This window comes from Mandrillus leucophaeus, unplaced genomic scaffold (assembly GCF_000951045.1).
Source record: "Mandrillus leucophaeus isolate KB7577 unplaced genomic scaffold, Mleu.le_1.0 Scaffold44, whole genome shotgun sequence".
Taxonomy (NCBI): Eukaryota; Metazoa; Chordata; class Mammalia; order Primates; family Cercopithecidae; genus Mandrillus; species Mandrillus leucophaeus.
The window spans coordinates 1061270-1079178 of NW_012104698.1; the positions used below are offsets into that span (position 1 = coordinate 1061270).

Consider the following 17909-nt stretch of genomic DNA (forward strand, 5'->3'; position numbering starts at 1 on the left):
TCAACTCCTGGGGCCCCCAGACCCAGAGAGCATACAGCACACCCTGCCATTATCTGCTCCACTGTGTGTGTGTGTGTGTGTGTATGAGAGAGAGAGAGAGACAGACAGACAGACAGACAGACAGACAGTCAGGGTCTCACCCTGTCACCCAGTCTGCAGTGTAGTGTCACAATCCTAGCTCACTGCAGCCTGGACCTCCTAGTCTCAAGTGATCCTCCTGCCTAGGCCTCCCAGAGTGCTGGGATTACAGATGTGAGTGACCACACCCGGCCTTCTTTTCTGTTAGCTTTTGCTTGTAACAAAACTGCCTCCTCTGTCCTTCTCTGAGATAATCGCCCTCTTAAGGTCCCGAGTATAGACATCTCCCCCCTCTCTTTTCCTCAGCCCCCTTGTGCAAGGTGAGAGGATCCATTCATCATCAGCCCCAGGCCCTTGTCCTCCCCCTCCAGCCCCATCCCTTCCCTCCTCTCCTCCCCTCCTCCCTGCAGAGCCCCCACAGGCCTGGAAGGAATCTGCAGAAGCCCGAGTGGGTGCGGCCATTCTCTATGTGACAGTCGCAGGCAGCCCAAAGCCTGGCTTTCCTCTTTGGGTATGGGAACCCCCAGTTCCTTCTGATTTTCTCCACCACCTGGCCTGCTGGAAAGCAGGTGGCTGAACTCTTCCTTGTTTTGGGAAAAATGGCAGAAATACTGGTTTCATTCTTCTCCCTCCCACTCCTGTGATTTGGGGTCATTTTCCTCCTTGTACTTTCCTAGCTGACTGCTTCCCTCTTCCTCCCGTGGCACCCTATTTCTCATGTGACTGTCTCGGTCAACCGTGGTTTGTTTTTTTGTTTGTTTGGTTCTGATTCAGAGTCTCACTGTATCACCCAGGCTGGAGTGCAGTGGCACAGTCTCGGCTCGCTGCAACCTCCGCCTCCCAGGTTCAAGTGATTGTCCTGCCTCAGCCTCCCTAGCAGCTGGGATTACAGGCACGTACCACCACACCCGGCTAATTTTTATATTTTTAGTAGAGACAGGGTTTTGACATGTTGGCCAGGCTGATCTCGAACTCCTGACCTCAGGTGATCTGCCTGCCTCAGCTTCCTAAAGTGCTGGGATTATAGGCAAAAGCCAGCATGCCTGGCCAATCCTTGTATTTATTTATTCCTTAAAAGAATCTGTAGCAGGCACAGTACAGCACTGGGATACAAAGGGCAGAATGATGGGCAACACCGAGCTTCTCCTGTAATCCTCACAACACTGAGGCTTGGAGGCTGAGTGACCTGCCCGTGAGTTCACAGCCTCGCAGAGCAGGGCATGGAGGTTTCTAGGCAGACGCAGGGGAAGGCAAGGCAGGACCTGTGAGTTTTCCTTTACCCGGACGTGTGCCGGTCCCTGATTAGTGCCCCTCCCCAGGCCCGAAAGTGGCCCAAGTTTGAGCTGGCCAGCTGCCTTGTCATACACATAGGGAGACGGACCCAGAGCGGGTGAGTCGCACAGCCACCCTCCCTTTGGCTTCAGGGAGAGCCTGGCAACTCAGACGTGGGGTTCCAGCCCCCGCTCCTCCCCTGGCCATCTGTGCAGCCTCGTAACCTGTGGGCGCATTTTGAGCCTCTCTCCCCTCATTGGTGAAGCCTGATTGTTCATCCAGATCTGTTTGTGTCTGGCGAGCCCCTTCCATGCCAGCTTCATACTGAGAGCACAGCCAGACGTGGTCCCGCCCTCGTGACGCCCGCGGTCCAGTGGGCAGAACAGGCACTAGCCAGACTCAAACGGTTCACTGTGAAATAAGCTCCAGTGATCTGAGGCGCAAAGCGAACAGGTCTGGAGATGTGGGAGCAGCTGCCACTGTACTTTTGTGTGGACTGGAAAAGTCCCCTCACTGTGTGGGCCTCAGCTTCCCCATCCCTACACGTGGGCATGTTAGTCACGCCCACCTCTCCCCTTCCCTCCCTTTCTTCCACCCTTGTGCCCTGATGGTCAGAAAAACATCTACGGTAGCAGGAGGGCAGAGTGACCAACAGTAAGGACTTGCAGTGGGAGATTCCAGCACTTTCTAGCCTGTGACTCAGCCTCTCTGAGCCTCACCCTCGTGGCCTGTAAGATGGAATCCTCACATCCTTAATGAGGACGCTCACAGGCTCCTCCACCAAGTACTTGGTGGCCAATACCTGGTACCTCGGTGAGCCCTTGGTCAGTTTTGTTAACACTGAGACAGACTGGTGGGCTGGGCACGATGTTTCATGTCTGTAATCCCAGCGCTTTAGGAGGCCAAGGCAGGAGGATCATTTGAACCTAGGAGTTTGAGGATGCAGTGAGCTGTGATTGTGCCACTGCACTCCAGCCTGGGTGATAGAGTGAGACCCTGTCTCTAAAAAAAAAAAGAAAGAAAGAAAAGAAAATACAGACTGGGACAGAAATTGAGTCTGCTAAGGCCCCATGGGCTCCCCAGACCAGCTAGGGCCTAACTTGCCACCCCCTCTGTTTGCCTTCCCCTAGGAGAGCTCTGATGCCTTCCTCTTGGCTGCAGACACAGACTGGAAGGTAGGTCAAGGCTCAGTCCCCCGAGATGTGGGACTGACAGCTGGCCAGCCCCTCGCCCCACCTGGCCAGGTCCCAGAGGAGGGTCACAGCCCTTCTGTGTGCCCCTAGCCTGTAGCAGTTGCCAGGACCACCCCCAGAGCTCATAGCGGCCCTGCCTGCCCCCTGCCTAACGGAGAGATGCTGGGGTGGGAGATGAACTGGCCCTGCTTCTGTGAATAGCAGGGAAGAAACGGGGTCTCTAGGGGGACTGAGGATGGAAAAGAGAGTGAGGGATGTTGTCATCTGAATCAGCATTTTCTTCCAATGAAAGGCAGGTTGACTCTAAAATAGCTCCTGTTTCCATGACAGCTGTTGCCAGGACAACCCTGTCCTCTTTAGTTGATGCCAGGTTCTCTGTGAAAACTGAAAACGCCCTTTGTTTTTATTCCTCCGGGTGATGATGTTGCTCACTCGGCCAGTCATGTCTCTCCTCTGAGTCCCACAGTGGCCGTTGATTTCCGAGTTTGGGAAAATGACAGCAGACACAAGGGAACCCTGCTGGGTTCCGGGGCCCCGCTGGCCACCCCAACATGCTGAACCAATTACACAAGGGAGCCCTGTTGGGTTCTGGGACCCCACTGGCAATCCCAACATGCCAAACCAATTCAGACCCTTCCTTCTGTAAGGTGGAGCCAGCCCCCGGGTCACTGTCCTTGCCTGGGCCTGACCTGGTTTGGGGTCAGCCTCCAAGCCCCGTGACAGCACCAGCCACATGGTCTGGACGCAGGGCTGACACGGAGGCAGGGCTGCCTGTTGGCTCCTCCCCCAGTGGGAGCTACGTGAGGATCAGTGTGAGAATCTGGGCCTGTGTGCTGGTCCCTCGGTCACGTGCCACTTCAAGGACGAGAGGGGAGACTTCAGGGCAGCCAGTGTACATGTGCTCGGATCCCCTGGGAATGCCATCTGCAAGCACAAAGGGCTCTGGAGCTGGAAGGAGAGGCCGGGGTTCCAGCAGTGGGGAGTGAATGGGAGCCCAGGAGGCGGGATGGGAGGGAAGTGGTCGGGAGCCAGCCCAGGCTGGTGGCAAGGGACAACTGGAGATCAGGGCAGGCTCACCAGGGGATTTTCTTTGTCCTCCATGCTGCACATGAGGATGGGCCGTGCAGGCAAATGGGCCCTGGAGGAAGGGGTTGGCCAAGTAAAATCCTAGAGCACCCAGCCAGTGCCTCAACACACTGATCCCACAGCGTGGGAGGCTGACAGCAACAGTGCTGATGCCAGCCCCAGCACACAGGCCTACGGTGTGGGGGACAGGCAGAGGGCATTCCTGGAGTTGTGGAGGAGACCTCTGGGTGCCCAACTGCTGCTGTGAAGCTGACTCTGCCCACCGAGCCCTCTGAGCTGCAGCACTGGAGTTGCGGGGCCCGGGGTATGTAGACCCCGGTTCTCAGGACCTTTGCTCGGTAAAAGGCAGGTTGCGTTAAAAGGCACCTTCCTGTCCCCTCCTGTCACACCACATGGAGGCAGCATTGTTTTCGTTTTTTGTTTTAGAAAAGCAGCCACAAGAATGGATGGTTGTTATCTGGGCCAAAGCCTGGCAGGGATTTTATCTCCTGCTCACCATGGCAGGCGTTGTCACTGTCCCCTGCCTCTGTGGGGGCAGCCAGTGGGGGAGGTAGTGTAGCAGAGGGACTAACATGAGCCAGACAGACCTAGGTTCTGGCCTCGCCACTTCCAAGCATGTGACCTCCAGCCCAAGTCACTCCACTCATCCACCGCATTTTCACAGAGACAGGCAGCACGGACTTCGCGAGTGTATCTAAGGCGATGGTGTCCACGGGCCCCTCATATGGACACTCAGCTGACCGTGACGAATGACCACTAGAGTGTGGAGTTAGCACCAAACTGCCTGGGTGTGGTTCCTGGCTCTGTGCCCACTAGCTGTGTGACGTTAGGCAGATTACCAAACCTCTCTGTCCTTATCTGCCTCATTTGTAAAGAGGGTATTAGGAGATAAAATGAGTGCTTGCCCCACAGCACATATACCAGAATTGGAGTGATACAGAGAAGACGAGCATGACCCCTATACAAGAATGACCCACATATTCGTGAAGCCTTCCATACTTAAAATAAAAAATATTTTCCAAAAAGAGGATACAGGCTGGGTGCGGTGACTCACACCCGTAATCTCAGCACTTTGGGAGCTGAGGCAGGTAGATCACTTGAGGTCAGGAGTTTGAGGCCAGCCTGGCCAATATGATGAAACCCCGTCTCTACTAAAAATACAATAATTAGCCAGGTGTGGTGGCAGGCGCTGGTAGTCCCAGCTACTTGGGAGGCTGAAGCAGGAGAATGGTTTGAACCTGGGAGGCGGAGGTTGCAGTGAGCAGAGATCGCACCATTGCACTCCAGCCTGGGCAACAGAGCAAGACCGTGTCTCAAAAAAAAAAAAAAAAAAGAGGGATAAAGATGGGTAAAGTGCTCAAAGAAAGCCTGTCACCTACAGGACATTTGAACATAGTGTTTACCACTCTTGATTCTGAGACCTCAGGCCCACCCAGAGTGCTGAGGTGCTAGTAGCTGCCGCTGCTTACTAGCCAAGTGACAAAATTACCTAATGTCTCCATCTCTCAGTTTCCTCATCCTTTCTCTAGGTCCATGAGGATTATATGTATTATCCTTGCAACTGCCTGTGCAGTAGGCACTGCTGTTTCTCCCATTTACATATGGAGGCTCAGAGAGGTTGACTGACTTCCCCAAGGTCACACAGCAAAAAAGTGGCAGAGCTATGAATGGCATCAGGGTTTGGCTGGCAAGACCTGAGGCTACCTTGTCTGGCCACTATAACTGCACAACCGCCAGAAAAAAGGGCCAACAATTTGGAGAGGCACACAGACTGCCCCATTTCTCCCTTGCCAGGGCGTGGGCAGGGGTGGGGTCAGATCTGGCGTGATTTGTGCAGTTTTTTCTGATTCTCACAGCAGGCTGGTGAGAAAGGCACACAGTCCCTGCTTTATAGTTAGAAGCCTGAGGCACAGAGAGGTTAAAAAAAAGTCTTGTCCAAGGTCACCCAGCTAATAGGGGGCCAGGAGGGACTTAAACCCAGGTCTGTGGGTTTGCAGGCAGTGAGCTGAGCAGTCATGGAGGCTGTGGCTTGGAATGGGCAGTGTCGCAGTTCAGCTTGTCACCTGGGTCCAAAGGTGGGGAGAGGCCACTCAGGGATCAGAAGTTGGAGTGGGCATAGGATTGGGTGGGGCTTTGGGGGACATGGGAGGGCTTTGTGGGCAGAGCAGAGGGCAGGGCTGTGCCTGTTTTGCAAGCCTCTTCCTGTGCCACAGTGGCTGCAGGAATGGGGAGCATAGCCAGGAGGTGATGGGCCAGGGGGACTCCCCATTGTACTTCCCTGCTGCCCTGGGGAGCACAGGGCCTATCAGTCTGCCCTAGGTCTCCAGAGTGAGAGGTGAGAGATGGAGTAGGTGCCCCCAGGCAGAGGACATGGCCAGCAATAGTGTACATAACAGGTATCGACCAGGTCACCAGGTACCCAGAGATGAGGAGATGACCACTTTCTCTAAGGGCAGTCGGCCAGCATGCAGGGCTGTCAGCATGAGCTGGGGTGAGTGGTGTGTTCCTTCTTCAGCAAGACAGGGAGAGGAAGCCGGATAGGAGGCAGCTACTGACGTTGATATGCCCACCTCCTGTAGACCCACCCGGCCCTCGTGCCTGGAGGCAACCAGTTTGGGGCTTGACTCTCAGGTCTCTGGGGAGCAGGACACTAGGGCTATCTTAGGCTCTGTGCCCTGATCCCACCCCTGCCCAGGCCCTGGCAGGAGAGAAATGGGGCAGTCTGTGTGCCTCTCCAAATTGTTGGCCCTTTTCTGGCGGTTGTGCAGTTACAGTGGCCAGACAAGGCAGGGTCAGGTCTTGCCAGCCAAACCCTGATGCCACTCATAGGTCTGCCACTTCTTTGCTGTGTGACCTTGGGGAAGTCAGTCAACCTCTCTGAACCTCCATATGTAAATGGAAGAAACAGCAGTGCCTACTGCACAGGGAGTTGCAACGATAATACATATAATCTTCATGGATTATATTCGGGAGCACGGGCACGCAGCATCCCCCTTCTCTCTGTGGCTCCTGCTCTCCCAGCCTTGGGCCCCCTCCTCTGCTCCTCTCCCTGGCCTATTTCCTCTCCTCCCGTGCACTTCTTGGTCTTTATTCTCCTCTGCTCACTCCACCTGCAGACCTCGGGTGAGCTCCCCACCCAGATCCTTGCTTCCCAGGAGGATAGGGCACGGAGCCTGAGATAGCCCTAGTGTTCTGCTCCCCAGAGACCCGAGAGCCAAGCCCCAAACTGGTTGCCTCTGGGAACAAGGGCCTGGTGGGTCTACAGGAGGTGGGCATGTCAATGTCAAGAAGCTGCCTCCTAGCCTCGCTTCATCTCCCTGGTGGCCTGGAGCCCCTGTCAGCAGGGTGAGGGTGGGGAGGACAGAGCTGGTGTGTGCCTGACCATACCCTTGGCCCTGCTATCTGCCCAGGGCCCCTGGCCCCCAAACTCCACTTTCAGTGTGTGGGGAAGCCCCCTGCATCTGCGTGGGCAAGGTGGGAGAAAACCCTGGTGGGTGGAGGAGCAGCTCTCTGAAGCAAGGTGATAACCCAAGTTGCCCCAGAAAGCAGCAGCTCCTCAGGCCTCCTCAAGGTTAAGCGATGCAACCTTCCTGATGGGGGAGGCTGGGCCTGGGGATCTGATCCCCAAGATCCTGGGCTTGGGGCCCTCTCGGGCCCTCTATACTCCCCAAGGTGTGGGTCAAGGGCTGTAGCTGTCTGGGCAGTGCCCATGCTCCCTGCCCTGCCCTGCCCCGCATTGGTGAACTGTGCGTGTCCGTGAGGACCCTGTGTGTACCTGACATGGGTGAGTCTGTACGTGTGACCTCGGCTCCTGTATTTGGAGGATCCTATATGAGCTGCAGCTGTTGGCGTGTGCCTGTGTGCTGGGGGCGGATGCAGGGGCTGGGGACCATCAAGGATGATATGTGGCTGGGGTGGGAGGAGCAGTGACAGGGCTGGGGCAAGGAGGACTTCAGAAGCCAATTGGAGCCAGGCTTGTCTCCCAGCAGCCAATCTGGGAGCCGGGGCTGCGGGCAAGCGAGTGGCTGCTCGGAAACCCTGCGGGGAGGAGGGGCCAGCTAGGCTGGGCCAGGATCCCTGTATAAATGGCCCAGGAGCTGTGCCCCATCACAGAGCCGACCATCTCCCACTCAAGCTGTCCCCGCCCTCTGGACCCGAGTGACTCAGGCCTTTGTTTGTCCTTCCTGGTAGAGGCGGGTTCCCTCCCTCGGCAAGATGCCGGAGTGCTGGGATGGGGTGAGTGAGAGCGCTACGGGCAGCAAGGTGGGCCGGGAGGATGGTGCATCCTTATGACCCACTGTAGGGAGGAAGTGCCCCCCTCAGCCCACATCTGGTGGCAGCCCTGCCTTCAATATCCTCACCCTGGGGTCCCTGAGACACGGCCAGAGGGCTCCAGGCTCCCTGGTGATCCTGTTTGCAGGAGTGGCTGGGGGCAGCAGCTGGTCAGAGCCCATAGCAGGGGCTAGGGGGAGCGTATGGGTGGGGGGTGGGTGACATATCTGCAGGAAATGGAACACGGAAGGCACAGTCTGATTTGGCTGCATTGCCGTGTGGACCCGGGCGCCAGTGCCTGCACGTGCCACTGACCGTGTGCCCTCTGGTGTGCGCTTGGATGGTGTCTGCCTTGGTGGTGCCTGGGGCCATCAGGCCAGGGGGCGGGGGAGGGGGGTTTGGTCAGCCCCCGAGGCTGTGTACCCAGTGTGCGTGCAGGGTCTGTGCGTGCAGGGGCTGCCGTCCGAGTGGGCGGCCGTCTAGCTTGTTTGGATGGCTGTGCCAGTGTGATGGGAAGGACGGGCAGCCTTTTCCTTAGGAGTTGCCTCACAGTTCCCAGGGCTCTGCTGCGCCAGCCGGGCAGAGGCAAGGAGGTCTGGGCCACACAGGAATGATAGCCTCAGGCAGGGGTCCCTGCTGGGGAGGAACGAGGAGGGGTTGCCTGCGTGCCTTATTTTGTAGGTGGGGGAAGGCAACGCTGGAGCCGTGAAGCTGGCAGGGCTAGGGGACCCCAGGTGGAACCCAGGGCACCTCCTCTCGCCGGGGCATCAGGTACCCCGGCTCCTTTCTTCCTCAGGAGGGAGAGGCAGGGGCAGACTCACCCCCACCCCCGGGCCCCACACGCCTGCCCTGCCGGTTCCGCAGACCATAGGTCACCCCGCACACCCCGAGGCGACGACGTGAGCACCTGCCTGCCCATGCAGACCCTGTCCCCTGAATTATTGATGCGGCTGACAGGCCGAACCACAGCAGCACCACCAACAACTCCCACACCGGCGCAAAGCCCGGCTCAAAGCACCCCCTGTCCCCTGCAGTGCTCAAGGTCACAGGCGAGGGGAGACGAACAGGCCGAGAGGAGCCGCCACAGCCCCCTTCCCTGCTGCCGCAGTGCTTCCCGCCTGCGCCCACCTGGAGGCGGGGCCGGCTGTGACGTCACCCAGAGCCAATGGGAGTGCTGGGCCCTGAGGGGTGGGGGCCTCAGAGTGCACCGCACTGTGGCCCTTGGGGCGCTGCCCTTGCGCAGTGCTCCAAGGGACGGGGATGCTTGGCTTCGATTGGGCTGAACTGAGTCCTGAGCTCCCCACAGAGGGTCAGAGAAGGCGTTAGGGAGGTGGGCAGCAGGGTTCGGCGAAGGTCACTGGGCTTTGTAGGACAGGCAGCCCGGCGACGCCCAGGCCCAGCCCCAGCCCCAGCACTTCCCATCCTGGGAGATGAGCCCTAGTAGGGTCTGACCACGTCACCTCAGAGGGATGGGGACGGGGCGGCCACACCAGGGGTGGGAGGAGACAGTCGGGACCTGCTCAGCAGCGGAGGGCAGACACCCCTCGCAGCCCTCACGTTGACCCGCAGACTGCGCATCTGGGTTTGGAAGACACCGCCCTGGGCTCTTGACGTCTGAACCCGGGAGGATAACTGTCCTTTATGCAGCCGGAGGCGCATTGCAGCTGTTCTGCAGTCCCACCCTCCAAAGCTGAGAGAACTCACAGGTTGCTGTGAAGGGGCTGCCTGGTCAGGAGCTCCCTCGCGTGGAACCTGATCTCCTGTGAACATGCAACCTTCAGTGCACCGCCCTGGCCCCTGAGACTGGCGCCTGGCAGGGCCCACCCTCCCTACTCTGGGATTGACCTTGGGCAAGTCGTTCCTCTTTCCCAGCCTCAATTTCCTCCTCTATGGCTTGGGTCTATGTGGGAAGTAAATGAGAAAAGTGTGGGTCAGTGGTCAGTGACTGGGAAGTGTTCCTGGATTTGATGGGCCCGGAGAAAGGACAGGCCTGGGATGGGAGGGACTGTGTGGCCTGTCCCCTCTCAGCCCTGGTGTGGCCTCCTCATCCCCTGAGCCACATGGCTCACCCTAAGGCTCATTACCAGGGCCCTCCTGGAGGACAACAGGGAAATAAACAGGGCCTGCAAGCCAAAACGTGGCCCCCAGGGTAGAGCCTTTGGCCACCAGGTTGGTGCTAGCTTGTCACTCCATACTGGAGACATAGGCCTGGACAGTTGTCCTCTGAGACCAGACCCACTAATGCCCGCCCCTAAGCAGCTGTCTCCCGCTGTCTAAATCTCCTTTCCCATTCGGAGGCAGCAACTCAGGTTCTTTCTAAACCAAAGTATCCTCACCTGCAAAACAGGGACTAGGGTTCCTGTCTCTTGGGTAACGTGCAGGAAGCCTGGCACACAGTAGGTGCTCAGTCACTTAATGTTTCTTTCATGTCCTTGACCCCAGCCTTATCTCCAACTCACTGGGCCACTCACATGGTTCCCAGGGCTCGCGATGATGCAGAGAGGATCTGTTTATTCAGCTCAGACGGCCCCTCTTGAAGGTTGCCCATCCAAGTGTCTAAGAATGCCGTTTGCAAAGGGACCAATGAGGAGGGCATCCCCCCAAGGCCCAGGGATGCCCTAGCATAATAGCCCCCTTTCCAGGGCTTTCTCCAAGTGCTAAATAGTCCACAGACGTTGGCTTGTCTAGTTCTCACAAAGTGCCTGTGAGGTGGTTCTGGATGGAGAGGCTGAGGCACAGCAGAGAAGTAACGTGACATGCTCAGATGCACAAGTAAGGGGTCGAGCCAGGTCTTCCTGAGGAAGTAATGACCTTGAGCAGCAAAACCAAAGGTGTGAACTCAAGAGGATCCCAGAGGAGCCTCTGCAGAAGGCCTCTAGAGGAGATGGGGACGGGGGTCTGACCGGGCCTGCCTGAAGGGAGCCCTTGGGGATGCTGGGCTCACAGAGAAGGGCGTTCAAGGTGGAAGTAACCGCATGTGCAAGAGCCTTAGAGTGGGAGCCAGGGGCAGTGTGGGGGTCGGGGCTAGGCTTGGCTGGCATGGGGTGTTTACTGAGGATTCCAGGCAGGACCACTGAGGCCGTTCCCCTGCAGCAGCAGGAAGCGCCTGAGATTTCTGAGTGAGAGAGGGGCTTGGGCTGGGGAGGCAGAGCTGTCCAGGAGGGGCTGCTGCAAGATGGAGAAAAACAGCCTCCTTGGACCCTCAAGGGCTGAGGACAGTGGCGGCACAAACTGCTGGTTGGTTTGCAGAGAGGACCAGAACTTCCCCACGAAGACCAGTTCATGTCGTCTCTGTGCTGAACAGGCCTGAGAAGGGGTGTTCCATCCATTCAGTCCTCTCTGGGGGCTTCTTGGGGTGATGAGAACAGGATGCCCCAAGTAGGGGTTCTACCACATGCCTGACAGGCACCAGGCTGCACCCACCTCATTCCCCAGAGGAGCCAGGAGCGGGGCTGCCCGGGGTCCAGCGCGGTCTCTCCCCTCCAGGAACACGACATCGAGACGCCCTACGGCCTTCTGCATGTGGTGATCCGGGGCTCCCCCAAGGGGAACCGCCCAGCCATCCTCACCTACCACGATGTGGGCCTCAACCGTAAGTGCAGCCCAGCCTCAGTCAGCCCTCCTCTGCCTCCCATCAGCAGTGAGGCCCCTGCCCTCCCCACAGGGCCCTGTCAGTCCCACTCGCACTTAGCTCTGTTGCCTTCGCCCTCCGGGCCTCCATTTCCCCGATGGACCTGAGGCTGACACTTCTGCCTTGTGAGCCCTCTGGGGGCCTGGCCTCCCTTCCAGTCCCCCGGCCCCTCTGCTCAGCCATAGTGGAGGTGTGTCTTTGCAGACAAACTATGCTTCAACACCTTCTTCAACTTCGAGGACATGCAGGAGATCACCAAGCACTTTGTGGTGTGTCATGTGGATGCCCCTGGACAACAGGTGGGGGCGTCGCAGTTCCCTCAGGGGTAGGTACCCGGAGCCCCCTCCGCCTGTCTCCAGCTCTGCACCCCAGGCCACACCTGGGCCCTGACCTCCTGCTCTGCCTGCAGGTACCAGTTCCCCTCCATGGAGCAGCTGGCTGCCATGCTCCCTAGCGTGGTGCAGCATTTCGGGTGAGTGCTAGGACCCAGGGGTGCCTACCCCGACTGCAGAGCCACCTGGCTTCAGCTGAGGGCTTCAGGCTGTGGGCAGGGCCTGCTCTGGGTGACATGTATGGGAAATGGCACCCCTAGCCCTAGAGTGACCAGCCTGTTCTGCACCAGGTTCAAGTACGTGATTGGCATTGGAGTGGGTGCCGGAGCCTATGTGCTGGCCAAGTTTGCAGTGAGTGTCCCCATGCCCCCATTACCCCAAACACTCGGGCAAGCCAGGGATCTCCCTGTGGTGGGGACCGGGGAACCCTTCAGCCTTGAGGAACTGTCTCTGCTCTTGCTTCTCCTCCTCCCACCTCTTCTTTATGTAGAAAACCTCTTTTTTCTTTTTTCCTCCAGGGAAATTAACTTTTTTTAAAAAGAGGTTCCTTTCTCCATATGGTTTTCTCAAGAGACTACAAACTATAACTTGCTTAAACTATTATCCAAAGCCAGAATTTCTAGTAGCAACAAACTATACAACTAACTGCTGCTCTAGCCACTAAATAAGGATCGTCCTTCACTAATTGCCATGGTATTTCAACATGAATAATTTTTTCAGCAAAAAATTTTATTGTGGTTGGGAGGTTTAAAGAAGCACATTTCAAAAACATCATTATTGGATAGAAATTCACAAGCTTTTCATCTCTAAAAACAAGCCAAAAAAAAAAAAAAACCCTAATTTTTCAGGATCTAAGACATTTCCTACTTCAAAAGAAATGACCAAGAATTTTCAATCCAGTTGCAATGTCAGCACTTAATCATTTTGTTAACTGGAGGCCATTCCCTGCCACCCTAGACAAGCTTGATGTGGCTATGCTGTTTTTCTTTAAACATGGTCTAACAGTTGAAGAGAAAATACCTGTTTTGCAATGCCTAAGGCAAAATAGGCTTTGAAAAGATTGATTTTTTTCCTAATTTATATCATGAGGGCCTCATTTCCTTTTTTTTTTTTTTTTTTTTTTTTTTTTTTGAGATGGAGTCTCGCTCTGTTGCCCAGGCTGGAGTGCAGTGGCACAATCTCGGCTCACTGCAACCTCCACCTCCCTGGTTCAAGTAATTCTACCTCAGCCTCCTGAGTAGCTGGGACTACAGGCGCATGCCACCACGCCTGGCTAATTTTTGTATTTTAGTGGAGACGGGGTTTCACCATATTGGCCAGGTTGGTCTCGAATGCCTGACCTCAGGTGATCGACCCACCTTCGCCTCCCAAAGTGCTGGGATTACAGGCATGAGCCATGGCGCCTGGCCAGGGCTTCATTTTCTATAAAAGCAAAAAAATAACATGCTTAAGATTTTAAGATGTTTAATGCTCAATTTTGCAATAGCACCATCTTCAAAAATATATTAAGAGCTGATTCTGTTGAAAGAGCATGTGTGTGTGTGTATGTGGAGGGGTGGAAACAATGATAGAGATTCTAAATAAGTCCAAGAACTGTGAAGGCTTGGGTGAGAGGAGGACAGGCAGGGCATCTGGACATGGGTATGCGTGCACGGACCCAGCTGCAGCCGGGCGGCTGCTCAGCGGCACCCTGAAGACTTCACAGAGCATTTCCACCGTCTGCACCCATCCTGGCCTCGCCCAGCCCTGTTTCCCCTCTTACTGCAGCTCATCTTCCCCGACCTGGTGGAGGGGCTGGTGCTGGTGAACATCGACCCCAACGGCAAAGGCTGGATAGACTGGGCTGCCACCAAGGTGTGTGTGGTGACCAGGGATGGGGTGGGTGTACCTAGGGTGGGGTGAGGGGTGGCACTCACGCTGGCACCCTGCTCCCTGCAGCTCTCCGGCCTAACTAGCACTTTACCCGACACGGTGCTCTCCCACCTCTTCAGCCAGGTAAGGGGGCGGGGCCTTCTGCGGATCTGGGGCACTCTGGGATTTGCCCCTCCCGGCTTGGCAGGAGGCAGGCGGGTGTACTTGGCATCTGACGTGGCTCACTCCAGATTGCATCTCCATGATGCTGAGGCATCTGAAAGACAGACATCCCCTCCCAAGGCCCCACCTCCTACTTGCCCACACTCTCTCTCCCCTGCCTGCTGAGTGGGGCAAGGGCCACTCTGGCAGTGACATCTGCCGGCCCCCCTCTGAGCCTGCGTCCCTCTGTCTGCTCCTCTGCACGCCCCCATCCATCCCCCTGGGCCTAGGAGGAGCTAGTGAACAACACAGAGTTGGTGCAGAGCTACCGGCAGCAGATTGGGAACGTGGTGAACCAGGCCAACCTGCAGCTCTTCTGGAACATGTACAACAGGTGCGGGTGGGGTCAGCAGCCCTGGGACCCAGCACACCCCAGTGGGGGCCCTTGCACACTGCCTCCTGAGGGAGGCAGGCAGGCAACACCCTTGCCCTGGTTTGTAGATGGGCACCATATTGGGCTTCAGAGGAGGTCATTTCCTGCACAAGGTCACACCCTGTGAGGGGCAGAGGGGAACAGGTCTTCAGACTCCGGGCCTTGGGTTCTTCCACTTTTCCTCCTCCCCTGGGGGCTTCCTGCGTGGGAGTGTTGGGGGTGTTGGTGACATCCCTGACTGCAGTAACCCAGCCTTGATATTGACGTCTGCAAAATGGGGACGAGGTTGGATGAGCCTGTGGTTTGCAAGCTATGCTCCTTGGAGCCCCCTTTAGGGGCTGCCCTGCCCTGCAGGGAGGTGGCCAGGCCCCCTCACTCACCTGCCCTCCTTCTCATTCTTCTACAAATACTAAGCACCTGCTGTGTGCGTGGTGCTAGGAAAACAATAGAGAATAAAGAGACCCAGGGCCTGCCATCCCATATGGTCCAGGAGACAGAGCAGTAGCAGAACCTCCCACAGCACAGGTGGCGGTACCCCTGGCTCTGAGGGGGATAGCAAAATTTGAGACCCCACCTGGTATGTGCTGGGGAGTCCAAAAAGCCATGCATAGGGGGCCTCCAGTTCATTTATGCAGAGCAGGTCCATGCCTCCCTGCTTTACCAGTTGGCAGTGTTGGGCTTGGGATGCCCCTCATCCTGTCCTGGGGTGCCCACCTCTGCCCCTCCCCTCCCCCTCCCCCTCCCCCACAGCCGCAGAGACCTGGACATTAACCGGCCTGGAACAGTGCTCAATGCCAAGACGCTCCGGTGAGTGCCTCCTGGCCCTCTGGCCTGCCCCAGCCTTTGCCCCCGTGACCCAGCCAGACAGCCCTTTTCCTCTGTATCTGCAGCTGCCCCGTGATGCTGGTGGTCGGCGATAATGCACCTGCTGAGGACGGGGTGGTGAGTGAGGGGCTGTGGGCTCACTGGGGGTGTGAGGTAGGGGTGAAGGGCTCATGGCCTCTGTCCAGCAGGGGCAATTCTTGACCCAGCCCAGGGGAGCCTGCAGGGCCGGCAGTGGATGGTGGGCTTCTCGTCCAACTTCTGCACAGTCTTGCCAAGCCTCACATCTGGCATAGCCCCCATCCTTCTGGCGGGGGAGGCCTGGAAATGGGGAGGGCTGGGGCCAGGGCCGGGCCATCAGAAGGTCCCCTCTTCCCTCCCCAGCAGCACAGCCCCAACTTGGTCCCTACCCACCTCAGGCCCAGGGCCTACGATCTCTCTTTTTTCTGAAATGTGATTGAGTCATTATAAATCATTAATGCATACAGCGGCACAGTCTCCCTTTCCCCATCACTTGCACCTGTTACGTTTGGGGACCACGTGTCACCCCTCCTGCTGGAACTCTGGGAGCAGGTGGCCTGGGGCTGTGAGGCCCCATCAGCACAGCGCTGCTGGGAAGCTGCAGGGTCCGGAAGTGCCCGAGCAGCCCTGTGCGCCCTGGAAATACCAGGCTTTCCCATGCCCACCGGGAGGTCCTGGAAGAGTGTGGTGGTGGGCTGTGCCAGCCCCCTCCACCCGGTCTCTCTCAGACCCTCGGCACCCCTCACCTCACTGCTGAGGGCCCCAGGACTTTTTCCCAGGCCAGTCCCACCACGGCAGCCCAGCCTTTGCCTGACTCCCACTCCTAGCAGTTGTGAGTGGGCTCCAAGGGTCCCAGGACCTTCAGGGGCGCTGCTAAACTGGTCTCCAAGAACGTGGGGAGCCCTGGGAGAAGCAGCCTGTCACAGGTGCTGGGTCTCCCTCTGCCTCCCTGCACCTCCTCTCCTCCCCAGCTTGGGGCATCAAACCTGCCTTAGCCACGGGGGTGGGGAGGGGCCGGGACTGTTGCTGAAGCTGGCTCCTTGTCCCCAGGTGGAGTGCAACTCCAAACTGGACCCGACCACCACGACCTTCCTGAAGGTGAGGCTTTCTTCCCCAGCCCTAGGCCAGCTTCCCTAGCATGGGCCCAACCTCAGGGAGGGGCTTGCCTGGGGTCCCAACCAGGTGGGAGCTTGTCCTGGAGTGAGGGCCCTGCTCAAGTCACCCCACTCTCTCCCTTGCAGATGGCAGACTCCGGAGGGCTGCCCCAGGTCACACAGGTGAGACTTTTGGCTCTCCTGCCCTTCCATCTATGGGGTGGGGGAAGCCTCTACCCTCCCCGCTAATCCTAGGCAGCCAATGAAAGCATGTGCTTGTCTTGCCCTCTGCAGCCAGGGAAGCTGACTGAAGCCTTCAAATACTTCCTGCAAGGCATGGGCTACAGTGAGTACATTTCCACCCCACCACACCTAGAGACCAGTGGGCAGGCAGTGCTGGGGTGGGGGGTCCTGTTTGCAGGGCTGGCACCTGGTGTCAGGTGGTACTGGGGAGCCCACAGGCATAGTTTTGTGTGACCTGGGCCCCGGATGCTGGGCCCCACAGATGCCACCTGAGTTGCAAGTTGGGCATCCCAGGCTGTGCCCAGCTCCCCTTTGCCCTTAGGGAGGACCTGGCACACTGTTCTGATGGCAGTGATGGGCATACTGGGGGAAGGGACCCTTCTCTCTGTGCTGAGGGTCCAGGTCCAGGGGCCACGTCCTGCCAGGGAAGCCTGTCTGGGGGTGAGGCACACTCCCCTCATCTGCCCCAGGGCTTGGGGTCAGAGCTGGGCCTACGGCACCTGCGAAGGCCTTTTGAAACAACTGGTGGCTGCACCCAGGGCGTCATAGGAGAGGGCTTGGAGCCTGGGGCCAGGGAAGGCAATTGGGGCCGCCTGGGCATTCAGAGAGCTGAAAGCAGCTGAACCTGAGTTGGCAGATCTGAAAATCTGGGTCTGGGGTAGAACCAGGTACACACATACAGACACACACACCCCTTGGGTGTCTCCTCGACTTCCCCTTCCCTCTAAGACATACGTGTTTCCAGCTCCCCACTGCCAGGAGGCAAACTTCCTCTTCTCAGTTTGTTTTTTATTGCCCTCCAGACTTTAGCCTCTGGAGCTGGTATCTCCAGGGCAAACAGGGGGCGTCCTGTGGGAAGGCTGGGGAGGACACCCAGGAATAGAGTGCTCTCTGGAGCAGGGCAGAGCCCTGGAGCCCACAGGGGGGCTCTGCAGGAGCGCAGAGGCTGGGATCAGGGCACAGCAAGCATTTGTGAGGTGAATGGAGGAAGCTTGTCAGGCGCTGAGATGCGTTCTCAGGGTCCTGGGGAGAAACTCCACCAGGCAGCCCCGAGCTGGGAGAGGCACAGAGGGGCAGGCCTCCCCAGTTCTGTACGCAGGAGACTGAGGCCCAGCAGAATGGTGAGGGGATAAGCACCCCACCGGCTGTCAGGGCTTCCTTGGGTCAGAGATCCTTCTGGGGACCACTGCTGGATGGGCTTCCAGAGCCTCTGACCCTGCCCCCAGCCTCTCTGTGCCTGTCCTTTGTCCCATCTCTCCGGCTCATCTCAATGCCCTGGCCTCAGTGGACCACGCTGTTCACTGTTGTGTCTCCCCCACCCCGCCCCCTGTCTGGCTCTGTCTTCTCTCTTAGTTGCGTACTTGAAGGACCGAAGGCTGAGTGGAGGAGCAGGTAGCCCCACAGCCCTTCCCCTGATGC

General features: G+C 57.7%; 1 protein-coding gene across 7 annotated transcripts in view; it reads left to right on the forward strand.

Moving 5' to 3' along the window:
- NDRG4 (NDRG family member 4) overlaps positions 1 to 17909 on the forward strand; it is a 50079-nt gene that overhangs the window by 29253 nt on the left and 2917 nt on the right. Inside the window, exons 3-17 of one of the 7 annotated variants that reach the window (XM_011993994.1) lie at positions 2481 to 2525; positions 8583 to 8672; positions 11388 to 11493; positions 11737 to 11857; positions 11942 to 12004; positions 12155 to 12215; positions 13632 to 13718; positions 13803 to 13859; positions 14168 to 14271; positions 15061 to 15117; positions 15201 to 15252; positions 16204 to 16251; positions 16395 to 16430; positions 16542 to 16593; positions 17844 to 17882. In XM_011993994.1, coding sequence (XP_011849384.1) covers positions 2481 to 2525; positions 8583 to 8672; positions 11388 to 11493; positions 11737 to 11857; positions 11942 to 12004; positions 12155 to 12215; positions 13632 to 13718; positions 13803 to 13859; positions 14168 to 14271; positions 15061 to 15117; positions 15201 to 15252; positions 16204 to 16251; positions 16395 to 16430; positions 16542 to 16593; positions 17844 to 17882 — 1018 coding nt within the window. Of the gene's footprint in view, positions 1 to 2480; positions 2526 to 7644; positions 7866 to 8582; positions 8673 to 11336; positions 11542 to 11736; positions 11858 to 11941; positions 12005 to 12154; positions 12216 to 13631; positions 13719 to 13802; positions 13860 to 14167; positions 14272 to 15060; positions 15118 to 15200; positions 15253 to 16203; positions 16252 to 16394; positions 16431 to 16541; positions 16594 to 17843; positions 17883 to 17909 lie in introns of those variants that run through there. The other 6 variants (XM_011993999.1, XM_011993996.1, XM_011993995.1 and 3 more) reach the window with 6 other exon arrangements.